At 46.2% G+C, this 20,638-nt stretch overlaps 1 protein-coding gene across 1 annotated transcript in view; it reads left to right on the top strand.

Annotated features, from left to right (window-relative positions):
* Nucleotides 1-3,761: 3,761 nt before the first annotated feature.
* Slc7a8 (solute carrier family 7 (amino acid transporter light chain, L system), member 8) overlaps nt 3,762-20,638 on the top strand; it is a 22,301-nt gene continuing 5,424 nt past the window's right edge. Inside the window, exons 1-5 of the mRNA XM_013025475.1 lie at nt 3,762-3,877; nt 7,620-7,743; nt 11,244-11,347; nt 15,097-15,193; nt 17,817-17,966. Of these exons, the coding sequence (XP_012880929.1) occupies nt 3,762-3,877; nt 7,620-7,743; nt 11,244-11,347; nt 15,097-15,193; nt 17,817-17,966 (591 nt within the window). The remainder of the gene's footprint in view (nt 3,878-7,619; nt 7,744-11,243; nt 11,348-15,096; nt 15,194-17,816; nt 17,967-20,638) is intronic.

Raw genomic sequence — 20,638 nt, forward strand, 5'->3', positions numbered from 1 at the left:
TTTCTTTCTTTTTTATTTTTTTTTGGGTCTGGTCGTGGGGCCTGAACTCTGGGCCTGGGCACTGTCCCTCAGCTCTTCAGCTCAAGGCTAGCGCTCTACCACTTGAGCCACAGCGCCACTTCTGGCTTTTTTTTCTGTTTATGTGGTGCTGAGGAATCGAACCCAGGGCCTCAGGCATGCAAGGCAAGCGCTCTATCACTGAGCCACCTTCCCAGCCCACTTGTAGATTTCTTTTTTTTCATCTTTTTTTTTTGGGGGGGGGGTCTGGTCATGGGGCCTGAACTCTGGGCCTGGGCACTGTCCCTCAGCGCTCTACCACTTGAGCCACAGTGCCACTTCCGGTTTTTTTCTTTTTGCTTATGTGGTGCTAGGAATCGAACCTAGGGCCTCATGCATGCAAGGCAAGCACTCTACCACTGAGCCACCTTCCCAGCCCTACTTGCAGATTTCTTAAGCTACCACTTGAGCCATATCTCCGGTTCTGTCCTTTTGCTGGTTGGAGATAAGAGTCTCTCTGATTTCTTTGCCCAGGCTGGCTTTGAACTTCTTTTGTTGTTGTTGTTGGTGGTGGTGGTTGTGGGGCTTGAACTCTGGGCCTGGGCGCTGTCCCTCAGCTCTTCAGCTCAAGGCGAGCGCTCTACCACTTGAGCTACAGCACCACTTCCAGTTCTCTGGTGGTTTCTTAGAGATAAGAGTCTCATAGACTTTTCCTGCCCTGGCTGGTTGTGAACCTGATCCTCAGATCTCAGCCTCCTGAGTATCTAGGATTACAGGCTTGAGCCACTGGCACCCGGCTCAGTTTATAAAATTAAATGTGTATTTACCAAAATACCCAAAATTCTATTCCCTAGAATTTATTCAATAAAAATGAAAACCCCACTCAAAAACCACAAGTATTCACTCAAAAACTTCTTTTTTTGGGGGGGGGGTGTCCAGTCGTGGGGCCTGAACTCTGGGCCTGGGCACTGTCTCTCAGCTCTTCAGCTCAAGGCTAGCCCTCTACCACTTGAGACACAGCGCCACTTCCGGCTTTTTTCTTTTTGCTTAAGTGGTGCTGAGGAATCGAACCCAGGGCCTCAGGCATGCAAGGCAAGCACTCTACCACTGAGCCACCTTCCCAGCCCTCACTCAAAAACTTCTAAGCAAATCTTTTCTTTCTTCCTCCTTTCTTCCTTTTTTTCTTTTTTGTTTCAGTCCTGGGGCTTGAACACAAGGCTTGGGCACTGTTCCTGAGCTTCTTTTGCTCAAGGCTAGCACTCCACCATTGAGCCATAGCATCACTTCTGGTACTAAGGAATAGAACCCAGGGTTTGATGCATTCTAGGCAAGCACTTTACCACTAAGTCACAATCTCAGCCCCTCTTCTTTATTTTTTGAGACAAAGTCTTCACCATGTAGCCCAAGGTAGCCTCCAACTTTCAATACTCCTGCCCCTGCCTCCCAGTTGCTGGGATTACAGGCATGCACCATCATACCAGACTCTATGCAAGTTTTTTTTTTTTTTTAAATAGCAGTTATATTTACTGGGAGCCAATTAAATGTCCATCAGAGTGAAAAACAAAACAAAACTGGATACCACCACGTAACTGAAAAGTCTTTTTTTTTTGTTGTGAAAATACTGTTCAGAGGAGTTACAATTACACGGGAAGATAATGAGTACATTTCTTATCAAGCATTGTTGCCTCCTCTGTTTCCCCTTCCTATCCCTTCCCATCTCCCAGAATAGTCTTTAACAATTAAAAAGAACAAGCTGAGTGCCGCTGGCTCACACCTATAATCCTAGCTACTCCCTGAGGCTAAGATCTGAAGATTGGATTCAAAACCTTCGCAGCCGGGAAAGTCAGTGAAACTCTTATCTCCAATTAACTACTAGAAACCCAGAATTGGCACTGTATCTCAAAGTGGTAGAGCATTAGCCTTGAATAAAAAAGTTCAGGGACAACACCCAGGCCCTGAGTTCAAGCACCACAACTGACAAAAACAAAAACAAATTACCACTGTAAAGCAACATGCATAGATTTTTTTTTTTTGGTCGGTTGTGGGGCCTGAACTTGGCCTGGGCGCTGTCCCTGAGCTCTTCAGCTGTAGACTAGCACTCTACCATTTGAGCCTCAGCCCCACTTCTGGCCTTTTCTGCTTATGTGGTGCTGAGGAATAGAACCCAGGGCCCCATGCATGCAAGGCAAGCACTCTACCACTGAGCCACCTTCCCAACCCCACATGAATAGATTTCAAAGCATTATTATGTTAGGTGAAAGAAGCCAGATGCAAAAACCCACATATTTTATGGTTCTGTTTATTTATGTGATATTCTGAAAAAAGCAAAACTACTACTATAGGGACAGAAATCAAACTAGTGTTGGCCAGAGGTAAATAGACAGCCTTGTAGAGTGTTAGAAATGTTCTACATAGTGAGTGTGGTAATGATTAAACAATGTAAATACATTTGTCAAATCTCATTAAATTATTGAAAAAGAACTTTATAACATCATGAGGGGGAGGGAGTAGTTGTGGAGGTGGGAGGGAAGGGATGGTAGGGGCGAAATGAAGGAGGAGGCAACAATGCTCAATAGGAAGTATACTCATTACCTTGTTCATGTAACTGTAACCCTCTGTATAGCACTTTTACAATAAAAAAGTATATAAAAAATCTCATTAAATTAGAGTCTTAAAAAAGGTGGCTCACATCTATAATCCTACACAGGAGACCTGACAGAGAAAGATAAGTCTGAGGGACTCCATTTCCAAAATAACCAACTAGAGTTGGGGTGTGGCTCAAGTGGTAGAGCACCAGCCATAAGCAAGAAAAGCCAAATGAGAGTGCAAGGTACTGAGTTCAAGCTCTGGTATTAACAAAATAACCAAGAGAAATCTTGGCTGGAAGTATGGTTTAAGTGGTAAAGCACCAGTTGAGCAAATAAGTCAAACAAGTACCAGGCTTCAAATTCAAACCCTATAACAGAAAGAAAAAAATAGTGAAATTTGAGCCGGTTGTAGAGATAAACACCTGTAATTCCAGTTCTTGGCAGGCTAAGGCAGGAGGACCAGGAGTTTGAGGCCAGACTGTGCTACAGAGAAAATCTCTGAAATTAATAATAATAATAATAATAATAGAGTTGTAGCTCAGTAATAGAGTGCTTGCCTAGTATATATGAGGCCCTAGGATCCATCTCCAGCATCACAACATATACACACATTCACACACACACACACACACACACACAGAGTGAATTTCACAAGATACAAATTATACCTTGACAAGGGCTATGAAGTTGGCTTAGTGGTAGAGTGCTTGCCTCTCATGCATGAAGCCCTGGGTTCAATTCCTCAGCACCACATAAGCAAAAAAAAATATATATATATATCATACAAATTATACCTTGACAAATAAAGAGTCCCTAAACATCTCTTGCCTCAAAATCGGGCTCAGAAAAGCAACTTCCAAGATCTCAGTAGCTGCTTATGGTTCCCCTTGAAGAGATAAATGGCTTGAATACTAAGTCCATACTCGTGCCTAACTTCCCTGCCAGGTTTTGGCTTCTAGCCCTGGGTGTGCTCTGACCAAGCTCTAATTTGGGGCATGTAATCCTTATTTGTATTTGGTTAACATAGCCAAAGTCTCTGGTCACTGGAGCTGAGCTTGTGATATGTTTAGCTCGCTTGTCACAGTTCCATTCTCAGGAGCAAGAAGAGCACTTGTGCAGCCTCACGTAGCTTCTCAGGACATGTCTGGGCATCTCTGTCATTCCAGTGCTTCTCACATGGGTCAACTGCTCCAGTGTGCGGTGGGCCACTCGGGTTCAAGACATCTTTACAGCTGGGAAGCTCCTGGCCCTGGCGCTGATCATCATCATGGGAATTGTACAGATATGCAAAGGTGAGTGTCATGGACCAGCAGGGCCCCACACAACTTGCATGTACACATCCTGAGATCTCTCAGTTCTGGCTTCCAGAGTTCTTTGCTTGTTCCATAAAGAGATTACAAGCCGTTTTCCCCAGGGTTAGGAATGCAACTATCACCACCACCACCACCTCATCTTGCAAAGATCTACTTCCCCATGCTTGCACAGCCAGGTAAAGACCCCAAATCTCTGTAAAGTAAAGCATCCTGCATCTTCTTTGGTGCCCTGTCCATATCTTAAAATGGTGAACAAAGGAGAATTTTATTTTTCAAAATTACTCATATTCTCTGCAAAAGAGAGCCCTACATTCCCGGGGCCCCTGCCAACATTCCCCATTGGATTTGGTCCTTTCTAAGCTGAGAGTCTTGTATTTGGTTTCCATGGTACCCATTACACCACTAGGCTCTGTTCAGTGTCAATTGCAAATCAGATGAAAATCAGGGAGACTTCCTGCCTGCCCACAGGCACTGCTGACAGTGAGGGGAACCTTACTCCAGAAAACAAATTTCTGCTATAGTGTATTCCTGATTATCTTAATCAATTGGATTAAGTCTTTGGTGCTAGAAATACAACCAAGGCTTTGTGCATGTGTGTGCTAGCCAGGCTCTCTACCACTGAGCTATACCCTGCAATCCAGCAACCTTTTATGAGAGCCATAGTGTGTAAGACACTGCAGAAAGCAGTGGGAAGGCAATTTAAATTACTAAATTTAAATTACTAAAATACCATGAAAAAGGAGACCAAGCTGCACCTTACAAAGGGACAAGATATCTGGGCACTGAGGGGCTTATGTCTGTCCTAGTTACTCAGGAGGCTGAGATCTGAGGATCATGATTCAAACCAGACCAACCCAGACCAAAAACTCTCTGAAATTCTTATCTCCAGTTAACCATCAAAAAGCCAGAAGTGGAGGTGTGGCTCAAGTAGTAGAGCATCAGCCTTGAGCAAAAGAGCTGAGCTAGGGTGCAAGAGTGCAAAGCCCTGAGTTCAAACTTAGTACTGGTAAGAGAAATAAAGAGAGAGAGGAAGGAAGAGTGGGAGGGTAAGGAGAGGAGAGGAAAGGTGAGGAGGAAAGAGGGAGGGAGGGAGGAAGGAAAGAAAAAAGGAATGGGCTGGGAAGGTGGCTCAGTGGTAGAGTGCTTGCCTTGCATGCGTGAGGCCCTGGGTTCAATTCCTCAGTACCACATAAGCAGAAAAAGCTGGAAGTGGCACTGTGGCTCAAGTGGTAGACCACTTGAGCTGAGGGACAGCGCCCAGGCCCAGAGTTCAGGCCCCAAGACCGACAAAAAGAAAAAAGAAAGAAGGAAGAAAAAACAGGAAGGGAAAGAAAGAAGGAAGGAGAAAAAATGTTAACAAGCTTGAACAACAAAGAAACTTATGTTTGTTGTTTTTGATGCTTTCTCGCTCGCTCTCTCCCTCGCTTCCTTTTTGTTGTTGTTGTTGTTGCCAGTCCTGGGGCTTGAACTCAGGGCCTGGCACTGCCCTTGAGTTTCTTTGTGCTCAAGGCTAGAGCTCTACCACTTGAGCCATAGCACCACTTCTGGCTTTTTCTGTGTGTGTGGTACTGAGGAATCGAACTCTGGGCCTCATGCATGGTAGGCAAGCCCTTTATCACTGAGCCACATTCCCAGCCCTCTTGATGCTTTCGTCATGAAAATGCACAAGCGTAGATATCGGGGAAGATGGTCAGGACACTACCAAGGGTCCAATACTGTTTCCAATTTACCAATTTCACATTAGCTTTTGTTTGTTTGTTTATTTGTTTGTTGTTTTTGTTTTTTGGGGGGGTCCGTTCATGGGGCCTGAACTCTGGGCCTGGGCGCTGTCCCTCAGCTCTTCAGCTCAAGGCTAGCGCTCTACCACTTGAGCCACAGCGCCACTTCCGGCTTTTTTCTTTTTGCTTATGTGGTGCTGAGGAATTGAACCCAGGGCCTCATGCATGCAAGGCAAGCGCTCTACCACTGAGCCACCTTCCCAGCCCCTTGTCTGTTTATTTGTTTGTTTGTTGTCAGTTGTGGGGCCTGAACTCTGGGCCTGGACACTGTCCCTCAGCTTTTCAGCTCAAGGACAGTGCTCTACCACTTGAGCCACAGCGCCACTTCTGGATTTTTCCTCTTATGTGGTGTTGAGGAATTGAACCTAGGGCCTCATGCATGCAAGGCAAGCACTCTACTACTGAGCCACCTTCCCAGCCCCTTAAAAAACAACTTTATTTTTTGGTCATGGGGCTTGTACTTGGACCTGCACACTATCCCTGCACTCTTGAGCTCAGGCAAGCGTTCTACCTGTTGAGCCACAGTGACACTTCCTTGTTTTAAAAGCAGCATTCAAAATCATGCTTTCAACCCAGGCTATATGAATTTAGGGCTCTGAGGCACTGGGAAGTTCAGCACCTGAACTTCCTTGCTCCTTTTAACTCCACTTCTATGACACACTGGGTTCACCATAGACTATAAAGCTAGAGTAGCCGGGTGCCAGTGGCTCACTTATGTAATCCTAGCTACTCAGGAGGCTGAGATCTGAGGATCACGATTCAAAGCCAGCCGGGCAGGAAAGTCCATGAGATTCTTACCTCCAATAAGCCTCCAGAAAACCGGAAGTGGCACTGTGGTTGAAGTGGAAGAGCGCTCGCCTTGAGCTGAAGAGCTGAGGGACAGCGCCCAGGCTCAGAGTTCAAGCCCCACAACTGACAAAAAAGAAAAAGAAAAAAAAATGGGCTGGGAAGGTGGCTCAGTGGTAGAGCGCTTGCCTTGCATGCTTGAGACCCTGGGTTCAATTCCTCAGCACCACATAAGAAAAAAGAAAAAAGCCGGAAGTGGCGCTGTGTCTCAAGTGGTAGAGGGCTAGCCTTGAGCTGAAGAGCTGAGGGACAGCGCCCAGACCCAGAGTTCAGGCCCCACGACCAGACCAAAAAAAAAAAAAAAAAGCTGGAGTATGTTCACAGACAGAGGGGGTGGAGGTGGGGCAGTGAGCCTGGATGGGGGCACCTAGACTTGTCTCTCTGAACAGCCTCTTGTCCATTTTGTCCACAGGCGAATTCTTCTGGCTGGAGCCAAAGAATGCGTTTGAGAATTTCCAGGAACCTGACATTGGCCTTATTGCCCTGGCTTTCCTTCAGGGATCCTTTGCCTATGGAGGGTGGAACTTTCTTAATTATGTGACTGAGGAACTTGTGGATCCCTACAAGTGAGTTTCAATAGTCCAGCTCATCCCCTCCCCCTTTGAGAGGCCTCAACAGTAACTGCTGCTGGGCATAGGGAGCAGGTGTGCACTGACCCCTTCTCCAGTCCCCATCCTGACCTTGCTCTGGTTTGTCCTAAAGGAACAGCTCATTTCCCAGGAACTGAAACCATTTGCCATCCACCCTGTCCAGAGGAAAGACAGAGTCTCATGAATGTCCCTAGGCAGGTTAAAAGCTGCATACTGTGTTGACTAAGAGTCAGCTGCCTTAGAGGATGAATTGTGTCCCTCAAGGCTCTGAGCCATTTCCCTGTTACAGGACAGGCTGGTCCTTGTGACTTGAGGCAGTCTGTGGCAGAGATCTGGGTCAAGAAGCAAGCAATCAGCACCAGCCATTTCATTTCTACATATACCTTGTCCCAACTGAGATAAAACCCATCTCCCGGGGTGAGGAAGCCCAGAGAAGCTACAAGAGCCAGGCTCAGGCAGATTCATTGGCAGAACAGGTGTGCCCTCTCACCTCCTCTCCCTCTACAGGAACCTTCCCAGAGCCATCTTCATCTCCATCCCACTGGTCACATTTGTGTATGTCTTTGCCAATGTCGCGTATGTCACTGCAATGTCCCCTCAGGAGCTGCTGGCATCAAACGCAGTCGCTGTGGTAAGAAATCAAACTCAGGGTCTCAAACCTAGAACACTGACATAGAGTCAGCCCCACATACTTTTTCCTGAGCCATGATCTGACACAGGTGACATCATGCCAAATCATCAGGGCAGAATTTACAAGTGTCCAGGAACAAACTGATGGCTGGGTTTGGTCTAGAGTAGCTACATGGCAGAGCTGAGTCTGTGAAGCTGAAATGCCTGGTATCCAATGCTTTACAAAATAAATGTGCTGGCTCCTGAGCTTAGACACTGTAAACTCTGGACTTTGAGGATCATATAGGGGAGACTTTCATACCATTACATAAAGTAATCACTCATTTCTCTGCCTTCATTCCCTCCTCTAGGAATCATATAAGCTGATTCCTTCCCTTATCAGGGAAAAGCGGGTGCTGGTGAACAGTTCAATCATTGGAGTCGTTCATGCTCTTTGGGAAATCCTGAGATCCTTGACTCTGGAGAAAGGCCTGGAAGCAATGCTGCTTCTAGCCTCAGGCTGAACCATACTCCACCCTGCCAAAGTCATTCTGTGTCTTTTCTCAGGAGACAAAATTAAAAGGGCCTGCCACCTCCCTTGGCAGCCTGTTCCCATGACCAACAACTTCCCACACAGCAGGACATCTGGCCTAGACAATCTCTCCCCTGGCACGGGCAATAAACCTGACTCAGAGCACTAAGAAAGCCAGCCCACAACCTTTTAGTCTCTTCAGAACACAAAGTCTATAATCTATACATTTAGAATCAAAGTTTGGTTGATTCATATGTTTCCACCAGCATAAACTAGTTTACACATTTAGAAATCATGCTATAAGTTGGGATCCATCTTTATTTTACAGATGGGAAAATGAGGCTCAAAAATTACAAATTTAGCCAGCACAAGTGGCTCAGGCCTGTAATCCTAGCTACTGAGGAAGCTGAGATCTGAGGATCACAGTTCAAAACCCGCAGGGGCAGAAAAGTCCATGAAACTCTTATCTCCAATAAAGGGCCAGAAAACTGGAAGTGATGCTGTAGCTCAGGTGGTAAAGCACTAGCCTTGAACTGAATCACTGAGGGACAGTGCTCAGGCCCAGAGTTCAAGCCCCATGACTGACAAAAAAAAAAAAAAAAATTACAAGCCTGTGGGGAACTAGTGATTTGTGTCTACCTACTCAGGAGGCTAAGATCTGAGGTTCACAGTTCAAAGCCAGCTCAGGCAGAAAGTCACTGAGATCTTTTTTCAATTGGTCATGGGGCTTGAACTCAGGACCTCAGCATTGTCCTTGAGCTGTTTTATTTAAGGCTAATGCTCTACCACTTTGAGCCACAGGGCCACTTCTGGTTTTTGAATGGTTAATCAGAGGTAAGGGTCTCTTGGGGACTTTTATGCCTGGGCTGGCTTCAAACCTCAATCCTCAGATCACAGCTTCTGAGTAGCTAGGATTACAGGTGTGAGCCACAGACAAGTACTCAGCTTCCTGAGACCTTTTTTTTTTTTTTTTTTGTCCTGGGGCTTGAACTCAGGGCCTGGGCTCTGTCCCTGAGCCTCTCTGTGCTTAAGACTAGCAACACTTGAGCCACAGTGCCACTTCTGTTTTTTTTTGTTTTTGTTTTTTTGTTTGTAGATCTAGGGCTTGAACTCTGAGCTTGGGTGCTGTCCCTGAGTTCTTCAGCTCAAGGTGAACGCTCTACTGCTTGAGCCCTAGCGCCACTTCTGGTTTTCTAGTGGTTTATTGGAGATCAGAGTCTCATGGACTTTCCTGCCCTGTCTGGCTTTGACCTATGATCTTCAGATCTCAGCCTCCTGAGTAGCTAGGATTACAGGCATGAGCCACTGGCGCCCAGCTATTTTTTTTTTGGTCCAGGTCCAGTCGTGGGGCCTGAACTCTGGGCCTGGGCGCTGTCCCTCAGCTCTTCAGCTCAAGGCTAGCACTCTACCACTTGAGCCACAGCGCCACTTCCGGCTTTTTTCTTTTTGCTTATGTGGTGCTCAGGAATCGAACCCAGGGCCTCATGCATTCAAGGCAAGCTCTCTACCACTGAGCCAACTTCCCAACCCCCTATGTTTTTTTTTCTTTTTTTTTTGTCGGTCGTGGGGCTTGAACTCTGGGCCTGGGCGCTGAGGGACAGCGCTGAGGGACAGCCACTGGCGCCCAGCTATTTTTTTTTTGGTCCAGTCGTGGGGCCTGAACTCTGGGCCTGGGCGCTGTCCCTCAGCTCTTCAGCTCAAGGCGAGCGCTCTACCATTTGAGCTACAGCGCCACTTCCGGTTTTCTGGTGGTATATTGGAGATAGGAGTCTCACAGTCTTTCCTGCCCGGGCTGGCTTTGAACCCCGATCCTCAGATCTCAGCCTCCTGAGTAGCTAGGATTACAGGCGTGAGCCACCGGCGCCGGGCTTTCTGAGACTCTCTTATCTTTAATTAACCACTGAAAAGCCAGAAAGGAACTGTGGCTCAAGTAGTAGAGAGCTAGCCTTGAGCACAAAAGCTCAGGAACAGTGCCCAGGCCTGAGTTCAAGCCGTAAGACCATCACTAAAAAAATACAAACTTGTGAGCTGGGGGCAAAGCTCAAATGGTAGAGTACTTGCCTAGCAAGGACAAGAGCCTGGATTAAATCCTTGGTACCATGCAAAAAAGAAAAAAAAAAAAAGAGGGAGGGAGGGGGGAAGGAAGAAAGGAAGGAGGAGAAAACAATTATAAACTTGCAGCATTCAAGAGGGTAAGGCAGGAGAATCCTGAGGAAGAGACTAGTCTGGGTTACATAATAAGACCTATCCTCAAAAATAGATAACCCAGGCTGATGGCTCATGCCTTTAATCCCAGCTATTCAGGAGGCTGAGTTCTGAGGATCATGGTTCAATTCTAGCTAATGCAAACAAATCTGAAAGGCTCTTATCTCCAGTTAACCAGCAAAAAGCTGGAAATAGAGCTGGGGCTCAATAGTAGAGTGCTAGCCTTGAGCAAAAAAACTAAACAAGACTTATGAGTTCAAGCCCCAGTACCAGCACACACACACAAAAGTTATAAACCTCAGGCTAGAAATGTATGTCAATGTTTGCAAAACCCTAGGTTTCATCCCCAGCATTAGAAAAAGAAATTACAATCTTCACTCAAGGTAGAGCTAGGATTTGAATTCAGGCCTGTGTAACTCACAAGCCTATCTAGATGTCTCCCTCTCCCTGGGAGGCCTGGACTCACCCCACTTGGTTTCCATCTCCAAGGAGGGCACTGAGATAAGTTACTACTATATTCCCAAATTTCTTCATTCATAAAAAAGGATCATAAGTGTTAGTTCATCACTATTATTTTTGCCACATACACTGGATCGATCCTTCGGTGAATTAACCCAAAGCATGAATTGACTCCTGATGTGTAGTTGCCAGTAGACATGGCAACAAGGGCCTGGGCTCTGGAGTTGATTGGCCAGAGAGAATCTGCAGGTGGGGAAGGGAGACAAAAGCTGGGGTAGAGTGTTGTAATTCTCCTTTTCTACTCCCCACCTTGTTTTTTTCCCCAGACTTTTGGAGAGAAGCTTTTGGGTGTCATGGCCTGGATCATGCCCATCTCTGTGGCCCTGTCCACTTTTGGAGGAGTTAATGGCTCTCTCTTCACCTCCTCCCGGTGAGTTTTGCCTGGGCCCTTCCTGGACCATTCTGCCCTATGCATTGTTCTGTGTGGATATGGTGGGCTTGTCTCTGTCAGCAGGGGTCTGTGTAGGCTCCTTCGGAAGTAGCTTTGCAGAAATGTGTATGTGTCAGTGTGGGTGCTGAGGGGTATGCTATGCACGCAGTGACCAGTATATATGGCGTGCAGGTTGTGTTTCACCTGTGGTAGGCTGTGTGGTTTCTGAAGGAGCAAGGGCTGTGATTGGCAGCAGTGGCTTGGCTGTAGTCCCACTCATCTAAACACAGGCTGCTGCTAGCTAAGAAGAAACCCTGCTCTGAAAGGGACCAGGAGGCATTCCTGTCTTGGGGCCTCTGGATCTGGCTTCCTCAATATTCTAGAACAAGACTGTACATGGAATAAGAGCACTCAGAGTGTCATGTGGATTTAGGTCTGTTTGCTACTCAACAGGCAAGTGCTAACTGGATGCTGGTTGCCCACACCTGGAGTCTTAGTTACTCAGGGGGCTGAGATCTAAGAATTGAGATTCAAAGCCAATCCAGTCAAAGAAGACTGTAAGACTCCCTCTCCAAAATAACCAGCAAAAAGCTAGAGGCATGGCTCAAGTAGTAGAGAGCCAGCTAAGAAAGATCAAGGATCTGAGTTCAAATCTCAGTACTGGAAAAACAAGATAAATAAATGATTCCTTAATGTCAGGGAGGAGGTCCTGTGAAATGACCATGTTTTTAGGATCCAGGGTAGGGCAGGAAAGAAGCCTATGACACTCACCCACAGAAACCTCGTGTGCGTGTTACACAGGAGCAGTGGCTACCTGGAAGCCCCAGCCAAAGGCCAACAGTGGAAGAGCAGTGACACATGAGGCTGTTGGAGGACAGTGACTGGCTACAGTCACTTTAGAGTGGGGTTTGTCCCTGGGGGCAGGCCACTCAGTGGCCTGCGTGCATGTGGCATAGTTGTGCATGCATGCGGGAGACAGTGGTGCATGGTGTGCTCGGCCTCTGGTTCAGAGGCCTGACCTCACCCACCCAGACCTCCTCTGCTCATCTTCCAGTTCTTTCCTTCCTCCTCCTTCCCTTATCTCTCTTACTCTTTTGTGCTCTGGGATACTGAAAGGATGATTCTGAGGAGCTAGGACATTTGAGAATGCTGATGAACCCAGGCAATTATTCTTGGTCCTGGCTGAGTGTAGAGGAAGGGTAGGACCCTAGCTGTGTGGACAAAGAGTCCCATCAAGTGCCAGGGCTCAGTCTACTGCATGAGGCCGCATGGCAAGGGGAGATGGCATGGGGAGGGGGCTGGGACGCCTGTGATTGCATGAAACTAGTGACACTGGTCTAGGTAGCACATGATGACAAGTGCACTTCCGACAGCTGCTGCTCGTTCGTTCACTCTTACCTCATATACAAATTACAAAGTAAATAATAGTTCTCTTTAGAAAGTAAATACTAGTTCTCTTTAGAACTCCCTGCATGCTCTGGATGTGTATAACATACCTGTAATCACAGCACTTGGGAAGCTAACATAGGAAGATTTTGAGTTTAATGGGCTACATGGACACACACACACACACACACACACACCTCCCACTGTGCTAATTCTGTCTTTTTGTCCCTATCACACCATCCCCTTCCTCTGAGGTGCTGCCTTCAAACCTTGATGCTCAGATCACAGCCTCCTGAGTAGCTAGGATTATAGGTGTGAGCCACCAGCACCATTTTACTTTTTTCAGGGAATTTTCTTTTAAATCAATTTTTTTAAGCTATTAAAATCACAGTATTCTTCATTCCTTCCTAACTTCCTTCTTTTCTGCTTCACATACACTTGCTATGTAGCTCAAGTTAGCCTGAAACTCTCAATTCTCCTGCCTCTGCCTTCCTAGTGCTTGGATTGCAGGTGTACTCCTCCATGCCTAGCTTGGAATCATAGTTTTCAGTTCTTTCTGTCTCCTTTTAAATGTAATGTTACATTGTGCATATGTTCTTATTTATTTATTTTTTTTATTTTTTTGGGTCCGGTCATAGGGCCTGAACTCTGGGCCTGGGCGCTTTCCCTCAGCTCAAGGTTAGCACTCTACCACTTTAGCCACAGTGCCAATTCCAGCTTTTTTTTTTTCTGCTTATGTGGTGCTGAGGAATCGAACCCAGGGCCTCATGCATTCAAGGCAAGTGCTCTACCACTGAGCCACCTTCCCCGTCCCATGCATATGTTCTTTTTTTTTTTTTTTAAGATTTTTATTGTGAAAATACTGTACAGAGGAGTTACAATTTTCTTTCCTTTTTTTTTTTTTCTGGTTGTGGGCCCTGAACTCTGACCCTGGGTCCTGTACCTAACGCTCTACCACTTGAGCCACAGCGCCCCTTCTGGCCTTTTCTGCTTATATGGTGCTGAGGAATTGAACCCAGCGCCTTATGCATGCAAGGCAAGCGCTCTACCACTGAGCCACCTTCCCAGCCCCGCATATGTTCTTATATAATCTTTTTTTTAAAAAAACAAAATATTCTTAGCTGGGCACCACTGGCTCACGCCTCTATCCTAGCTACTCAAGAGGCTGAGATCTGAGGATCCTCAAAGCCAGCCTGGGCAGGAAAGTCCGTAAGATTCTTATCTCCAATTAACTACCAGAAAACCAGAAGTGGTGATGTGGCTCAAGTAGTAGAGCACTAGCCTTGAGCTCAAGAGCTCAGGGACAGAGCCCAGGCCCAGAGTTCAAGTCCCATGACGAACAAAAAATTAATTAATTAACTAAATATACAGTTGATAAGTATTCAATCTCATGAGCATTGGCAGCTATTTAGTCATGTGACCACCACCCAGAACATTTCTCCAAGTCCCCCAGGTTCCTACCTGACCCTTTTCTGTCTCCTGCTCACTCTCAACCTTGGTTGAAGCAACTACCTTCTGAATGGAAAAAAAATATTTATAAAGTTTCTCACATACAATTCAATCCCTACAAGTGTATCAGAGAATCTATATCCTTTGTGGGTCAAGAAGACCCATTTTTAGACCAGGCACCAGTAGCTCATGCCTGTAATCCTAGCTACTCAGGACGCTGAGATCTAAGGATCAAGATTTGAAGCCAGCTGGGCAGACAAATCTGAGAAACTCCTCTCTCCAATTAAACAGCAAAAAAAACCTACAAGTAGGTGGCTCAAGTGGTAGAATGCCAGCTTTGAGTGAAAATAGTCCAGTGAGAGTGCTCAGGCCCTGAATTTAAGACCCAGTAACAGCATTAAAATATAGCTCAGGGGGGCTGGCTCAGTGGTAGAGTGCTTGCCTAGCATGCATGAAGCTCTGGGTTCGATTCCTCAGTACCACATAAAGAGAAAAAGCTGGAAGTGGCACTGTGGCTCAAGAGTGCTACTAGCCTTGAGCAAAATAAGCTCAGGGACAGTGCCCAGGCTCTGAGTTCAAGCCCTAGGACTTGCAAATAATAAATAAATAGCTCATTTGTAAAGGACCTGCATCATTAGATTAGGAGTGGTGCAAAGTGACAATCCAATCAGTGTCCTGAGCCAGCCAAACCACACCCAGGGTGACCACACATCCAGAAATTTTATCAGACTCTGGATGGCCTACACACATGCATTTGTGATACAGGTCATATGATGACTTGTGGAAAATGTGCATACAAAGGCAGGGTCCTGGTTGGAGAGACGTATGGGCAGATGGTAGGCGTGGGTGAGGGAACCCTGGCATGATGGATGGTCCATGGCTATCCCAAGCTGACCTGCTTTTCTCCCTGCTAGGTTGTTCTTTGCTGGAGCCAGAGAAGGCCACCTTCCCAGCGTGTTGGCCATGATCCACGTGAAGCGCTGCACCCCAATCCCAGCTCTGCTCTTCACAGTAAGGGCCTTTCCTGACTGCCACTAGCCCAACACACATTCTTCTTTGTGCTTATGCTCACCTGGGAGTCCATAGTTTTACACACACACACACACACACACACACACACACACACACACACATACACGGTCTGCTCCTCAGGCCTTAGATAGCCTAGAAACTATATTCATTGGTTTTACTGATACTAAATAATATAACAAGCCAGGCACTGATAGCTCATACCTGTAATTCTAGCTAGCTTCTCAAGAAGCTGAGATCTGAGGATCGTGGTTCAAAGCTAGCCAGAGTAAAAAAGTCTGTGAGACTCTTCCCACCAATTCACCAGCAAAACCCATGCCAGCAAAACCCACAAGTGGAGCTACGGCTCAAGTGGTAGAACACCAGGCTTGTATGGAAAAAAGCCAAGGGAAGGCTAAAGGCCCTGAGTTCAAGTCCCAGTTCAGGCACAAACAAAAAGCCAGGTGCTGGTGGCTCACACCTGTAATCCTAGCTACTCAGGAGGCTGAGATCTGAGGATAGCAGTTCAAAACCAGCTTGGTCAGGAAGGTCCCTGGGACTCTTATCTCCATCAACTAGTAGAAAACCAGAAGTAGATCTATGATTCAAAGTGGTAGAGCATTAGCACTGAGCAAAAAAGCTCTGAGACAGTGCCCAGGCTCTGAGTTCAAGCCCCAGAACCAATACCACCACCAACAAAGGATATAATAAGGAAGGATCTTGAGGGCAAATATCTTAAAACTCTCAGGCTGGCTCTTTTTCCTCATTCCTCTGAGGTGGAAGGCGAGGCAGTTGGAAGTGATTGGCTTAGAATTCTGCAGTCTTAACAAAGACTTCCTCCTATTTTCAGTCACTTGTTCTCTCAGGGTGTAGCCCTGGTGTGCTTAGCCTCTGCTTGGGGCTGGTTCTGGCACTCACCCACCCACTGCTCCTCTCTGACCTCCTACCTTTTTGCCCCAGGGCACCCTGTCCATCTCTTAGAAAATGTCACTGAAACAAATTTAGTGTTAAGGATACACCAAAATAAGGAGAAAAAAAAATCTTATAAAGAGAAGAAGACTGATTACCTAAAGTTAGAAAAAGGAAAATTTGGAATAGAGAGGACACAGGGGTAAAATGTCCCTAGAGAGATAAAGGATAGAGCAAAGACATGTCATCATTGACTTGTTATTTTTATTCTTCTGAATCTTGAATAGAATATTAAAAATGGCTTCAGTGCACTGGAGAAGTGGCCAGTGCTTCCTGGGGGAATTTCAGAATGTTCAGGCGGAGAGTGAGGTCATGATGGGTTCATTGCAGGAGATGAGGGGAAAAGACAGTATTCTCAGTGAGCCACCTATCTTTTTCTCCTTTCTTTCTTTTTCTTTTTGTCGGTCGTGGGGCTTGAACTCTGGGCTTGGGCGCTGTCTCTCAGCTCTTCAGCTCAAGGTGAGCTCTCTACTACTTGAGCTACAGCGCCACTTCTAGTTTTCTGGTGGTTTATTGGAGATAAGAGTTTCACTGCCTTTCTTGCCTGGGCTGGCTTTGAACCACGATCCTCAGATCTCAGCCTCCTGAGTAGCTAGGATTACAGCTGTGAGCCACTGGCACTGGGCTACTTTTCTTTTTTTTCTTCTGAGCAGCTGATGCAATTCTTTGGCTGCAGGACAAGGGCAACAAAATCTGGCTTATCCAATCATTAAAAAATCTTCTCACCATCAGATTTCAGGAGAGGACAGTACCTTTCTTTGGCCTTCACAGATAATCATAGGGCAAGAGCACAGTTGATTCTCTGAGAGCCACAGAGATGACTTTAAAGTTGGGAAGTGACCTTCATCAAGAAAACCTCATAGAAATATTATGAAGGTTAAATGAATTCCTATTATCAGAAGGCTACAATTAAACATGGTTATGTAACTGTTTGTCCATTTTAAAAAGGGAAAAAAAAAGAAAGAAAATAAATTAGATGACTCAGCCAGAAGAAAAGGATGGGGACAAGGACAAAGCTTTAATCTTCAGTTAATAATCTTCCCTAAAGGGAGGGGAAAAAAATGAAAAGTAAATTTGCTTGAAATATAACCAAGAGAAATATATAAAATGAAACTAGGGCTGAGACAGAGCCAAGTGACTATAGTGTGAGTGGATAGTCTCCATGGCGTCCCATGGTTAAATATTTTGATTATACCTTTGCAATAAGAGAGAACTTCCTGCCAGGTACTAGTGGCTTAAGTGTGTTGTTATCTTAACAACTCAGGAAAATGAGATCTGAGGATCATGAAACAAAGCTAGCCTCGGCAGGAACGTCCATCAGACTCCAACTAACCACCAAAAAGCCAGAAGTAGAGGCATGACTCAACTTGAGCCAAAAATGTGAGGGACAGTGCCCAGGCCTTGAGTTCAAGCCTCAGTGCTAGTGCAAAGGGAAAGAAGGAAGGAGGGAAGGAAAGAAGGAAGGAAGGAAGGAAAGGAAGGACCTACCAATAAATGTGGAGTAACAACTGGACTACTAAGGGTGAGAAGTCTCCACCTTGATATGCTTACGACCCTATTTTATTTAGTATAGTCTATGTGGAGGGGAGGAATACCCCCTGACTTTCCAGACTCCCAATTTCCTTCTCATCACTGTGATGAACCCCTGTTTCCCTAGTGTCTCTCCACTCTACTAATGCTGGTCACCAGTGACATGTACACACTTATCAACTACGTGGGTTTCATCAACTACCTCTTCTATGGGGTCACAGTTGCTGGACAGATTGTCCTTCGCTGGAAGAAACCTGACATTCCCCGCCCTATCAAGGTAAGAGAACCTGTTTGTTCTTGGGGTCTCCTTCCCCATCCTCCACGGGTCCTAGCCACAGCATAGATTTAATCACCTTTGTTCTTTGTCACTGACCATAGGTCAGCATCCCTATGATGGCAACAAGTTCTATTAGAGGCAAGACCAGAGCAGATTGCAGAATTTAGCCTCAATCTTCCGTGTGTGTGTGTGTGTGTGTGTGTGTGTGTGTGTAATTGTGGACCTTGTGCTCTGGCCTGTTTTTTTCATTCAGGATTAGTGCTCTGGGGGCTGGGAAGGTGGCTCAATGGTAGAGTGCTTGCCTTGCATGCATGAGGCTCTGGGTTTGATTCCTCAGCACCATATAAGCAGAAAAAGCCCGAAGTGGTGCTGTGGCTCAAGTGGTAGAGCACTAGCCTTGAGCTAAAGAGCTGAGGGACAGCACCCAGGCCCAGAGTTTAGGCCCCATGACTAATAAAAAAAAAAAAAGACGCCGGGCACTGGTGGCTCACGCCTGTAATCCTAGCTACTCAGGAGGCTGAGATCTGAGGATCGCGGTTCAAAGCCAGCCCGGGCAGGAAAGACTGTGAGACTCCTATCTCCAATAAATCACCAGAAAACCGGAAGTGGCACTGTAGCTCAAGTGGTAGAGCGCTCGCCTTGAGCTGAAGAGCTGAGGGACAGCGCCCAGGCCCAGAGTTCAGGCCCCTCGACCGACAAAAAAAAAAAAAAAGACTAGTTTCTGTCTCTGCCTCTCTCTCTCTCTCTCTCTCTCTCTCTCTCTCTCTCTCGTTATTATAAAGGTGATATACAGAGGAGTTACCATTTCATAAGTCAGATAATGAGTACATTTCTCTTTGGACAGTGTTACCCCTTCCTTTGCTCTAGTGTTCTATCTCTTGAGCCACAACTCTACTGCCAGCTTTTTTCTTGTTAATTGGAGATATGAGTCTCACAGACTTCTCTGCTTGTGTGGGATTAAAACCAGTATCCTCAGATCTCAGTCTTGGGGGTAGCTAGGATTACAGGTACCAACACCCAGCTTGTTGTTATTACTTTCCATACACTATTCCTTCATTTGTTATCCTATGTCTTATAGTCCACATGACTTTCTATTCACTCCATTTCTCCTGATAGCTGGCTTTTCTAACCATAAATTCTGACTATCTCCCCAATAGGCCTCCTGTTCCTCCTCATTCTTAAAAGCTTTCCAGCTTACTTTAGTCCTCTATAATCCCAAGTGGTTATTCTAGGTCCCTGCACAGAGTAGGGTGCTCAGAGTATTTGATAATTGCTACTGAAAAACAAGCTGTGATAAAAATGGATTAGATTCCTAGAATGCTGATTAGAAGAATAGAGCCCAGAGCTATTTGAGCAATCATTGAAAAAGAATCTAAATGATTCTTCAAGACAAGAAATAGATTGCTTTACAGATTTTTCAATATCCCTCTGACATTTTCCCTGCTACTTTTTCCTCCACTCTTAAAAAATCTGGTAGAGGGCAGGGAAGGTGGCTCAGTGGTAGAGCGCTTGTCTTGCATGCATGAGGCCCTGGGTTCAATTCCTCAGCACCACATAAGCAGAAAAAGCAGGAAGTGGCACTGTAGCTCAAGTGCTAGAGAGCTAGCTTGAGCTGAAGAGCCGAGGGACAGCACCTAGCGTTCAGGCCCGAAGTTCAGGCCCCATGACTGGCAAAAAAAAAAAAAAAAAATCTGGTAGAGCTAGGTACCTGTGGCTCATACCTATACTCCTAGCTACTCAGGAGTCTGAGATCTGAGGATCAAGGTTTGAAGCCAGCCCTGACAGACAAATCTGAAAGACTCTTTAGTTAACCAGCAAAAGTCCAGAAGGGAAGGTGTGGCTCAAATGGCAGAGCACCAGCCTTAAAGGAAAAGCTAAGGGAAAGCAAAAGACCCTGAATTTAGTCTCCAACATGGTATCCAAAAACAAAACAAAACATGCTGCTAGAGGAAGTAGAGTAACAATCTCCCTACCCCAACCATCCCCTCTCAGAACCCTCTGAGAAAGATATGCAAAGAGGAAGGCAGCTGACCCCCAGCTGCCCCTAAGTACTGAAGAAGCTTCTCTTGGGAACCCTAACATGTGCTCATCAAGCAAGGGTGAATCCCATGGAATTGATGCATCTGTATGAACCAAAGTCCAGACCCCAGCCTATATATGCTGTGCTAGTGGTTAGGTTTATCAAAAGAGGAAGCCGAGTAAGAACAGCACCACACACGTGGCATTCAGGTAAGGGGTAGGTTTGTTCAGTAGACCTGCTGGGACCAGGACAGGTTGGCAGTCCACTTGGGTGGCAAAAGCGTCTGGCCCTGGGTTAGGCCTTATCTAGGGTAGGGGTGGGGAAAGGTGTGTCCAGGTAAAAGGAAGTGGGACCAGGTAAGAGGAGGTGGGACCAAGTGGGAGAAAGATATGGCTACATCAAATTCAGATGTGACCTCAGCGGATGCAGATGTGACCTCTTCCAGGTGTCCCAGTTGCCTAGGTTATGCAGGTACTGGACGGGGTCCGCTCACCATCCAGGAATGGACCTTACACTAGCTTTCCTGATTACTTGGGAGTTAGTGGATTTATCTTCTCTATTTACTTCTCCATTGAGGCTGATCCTAGGGGGGAAAAAAAGAAGGGCTGGGAAGGTGGCTCAGTGATAGAGTGTTTGCCTTGCATGCATGAGG

This window comes from Dipodomys ordii, unplaced genomic scaffold (assembly GCF_000151885.1).
Source record: "Dipodomys ordii isolate 6190 unplaced genomic scaffold, Dord_2.0 Scaffold84, whole genome shotgun sequence".
In the NCBI taxonomy this organism is placed as follows: domain Eukaryota; kingdom Metazoa; phylum Chordata; class Mammalia; order Rodentia; family Heteromyidae; genus Dipodomys; species Dipodomys ordii.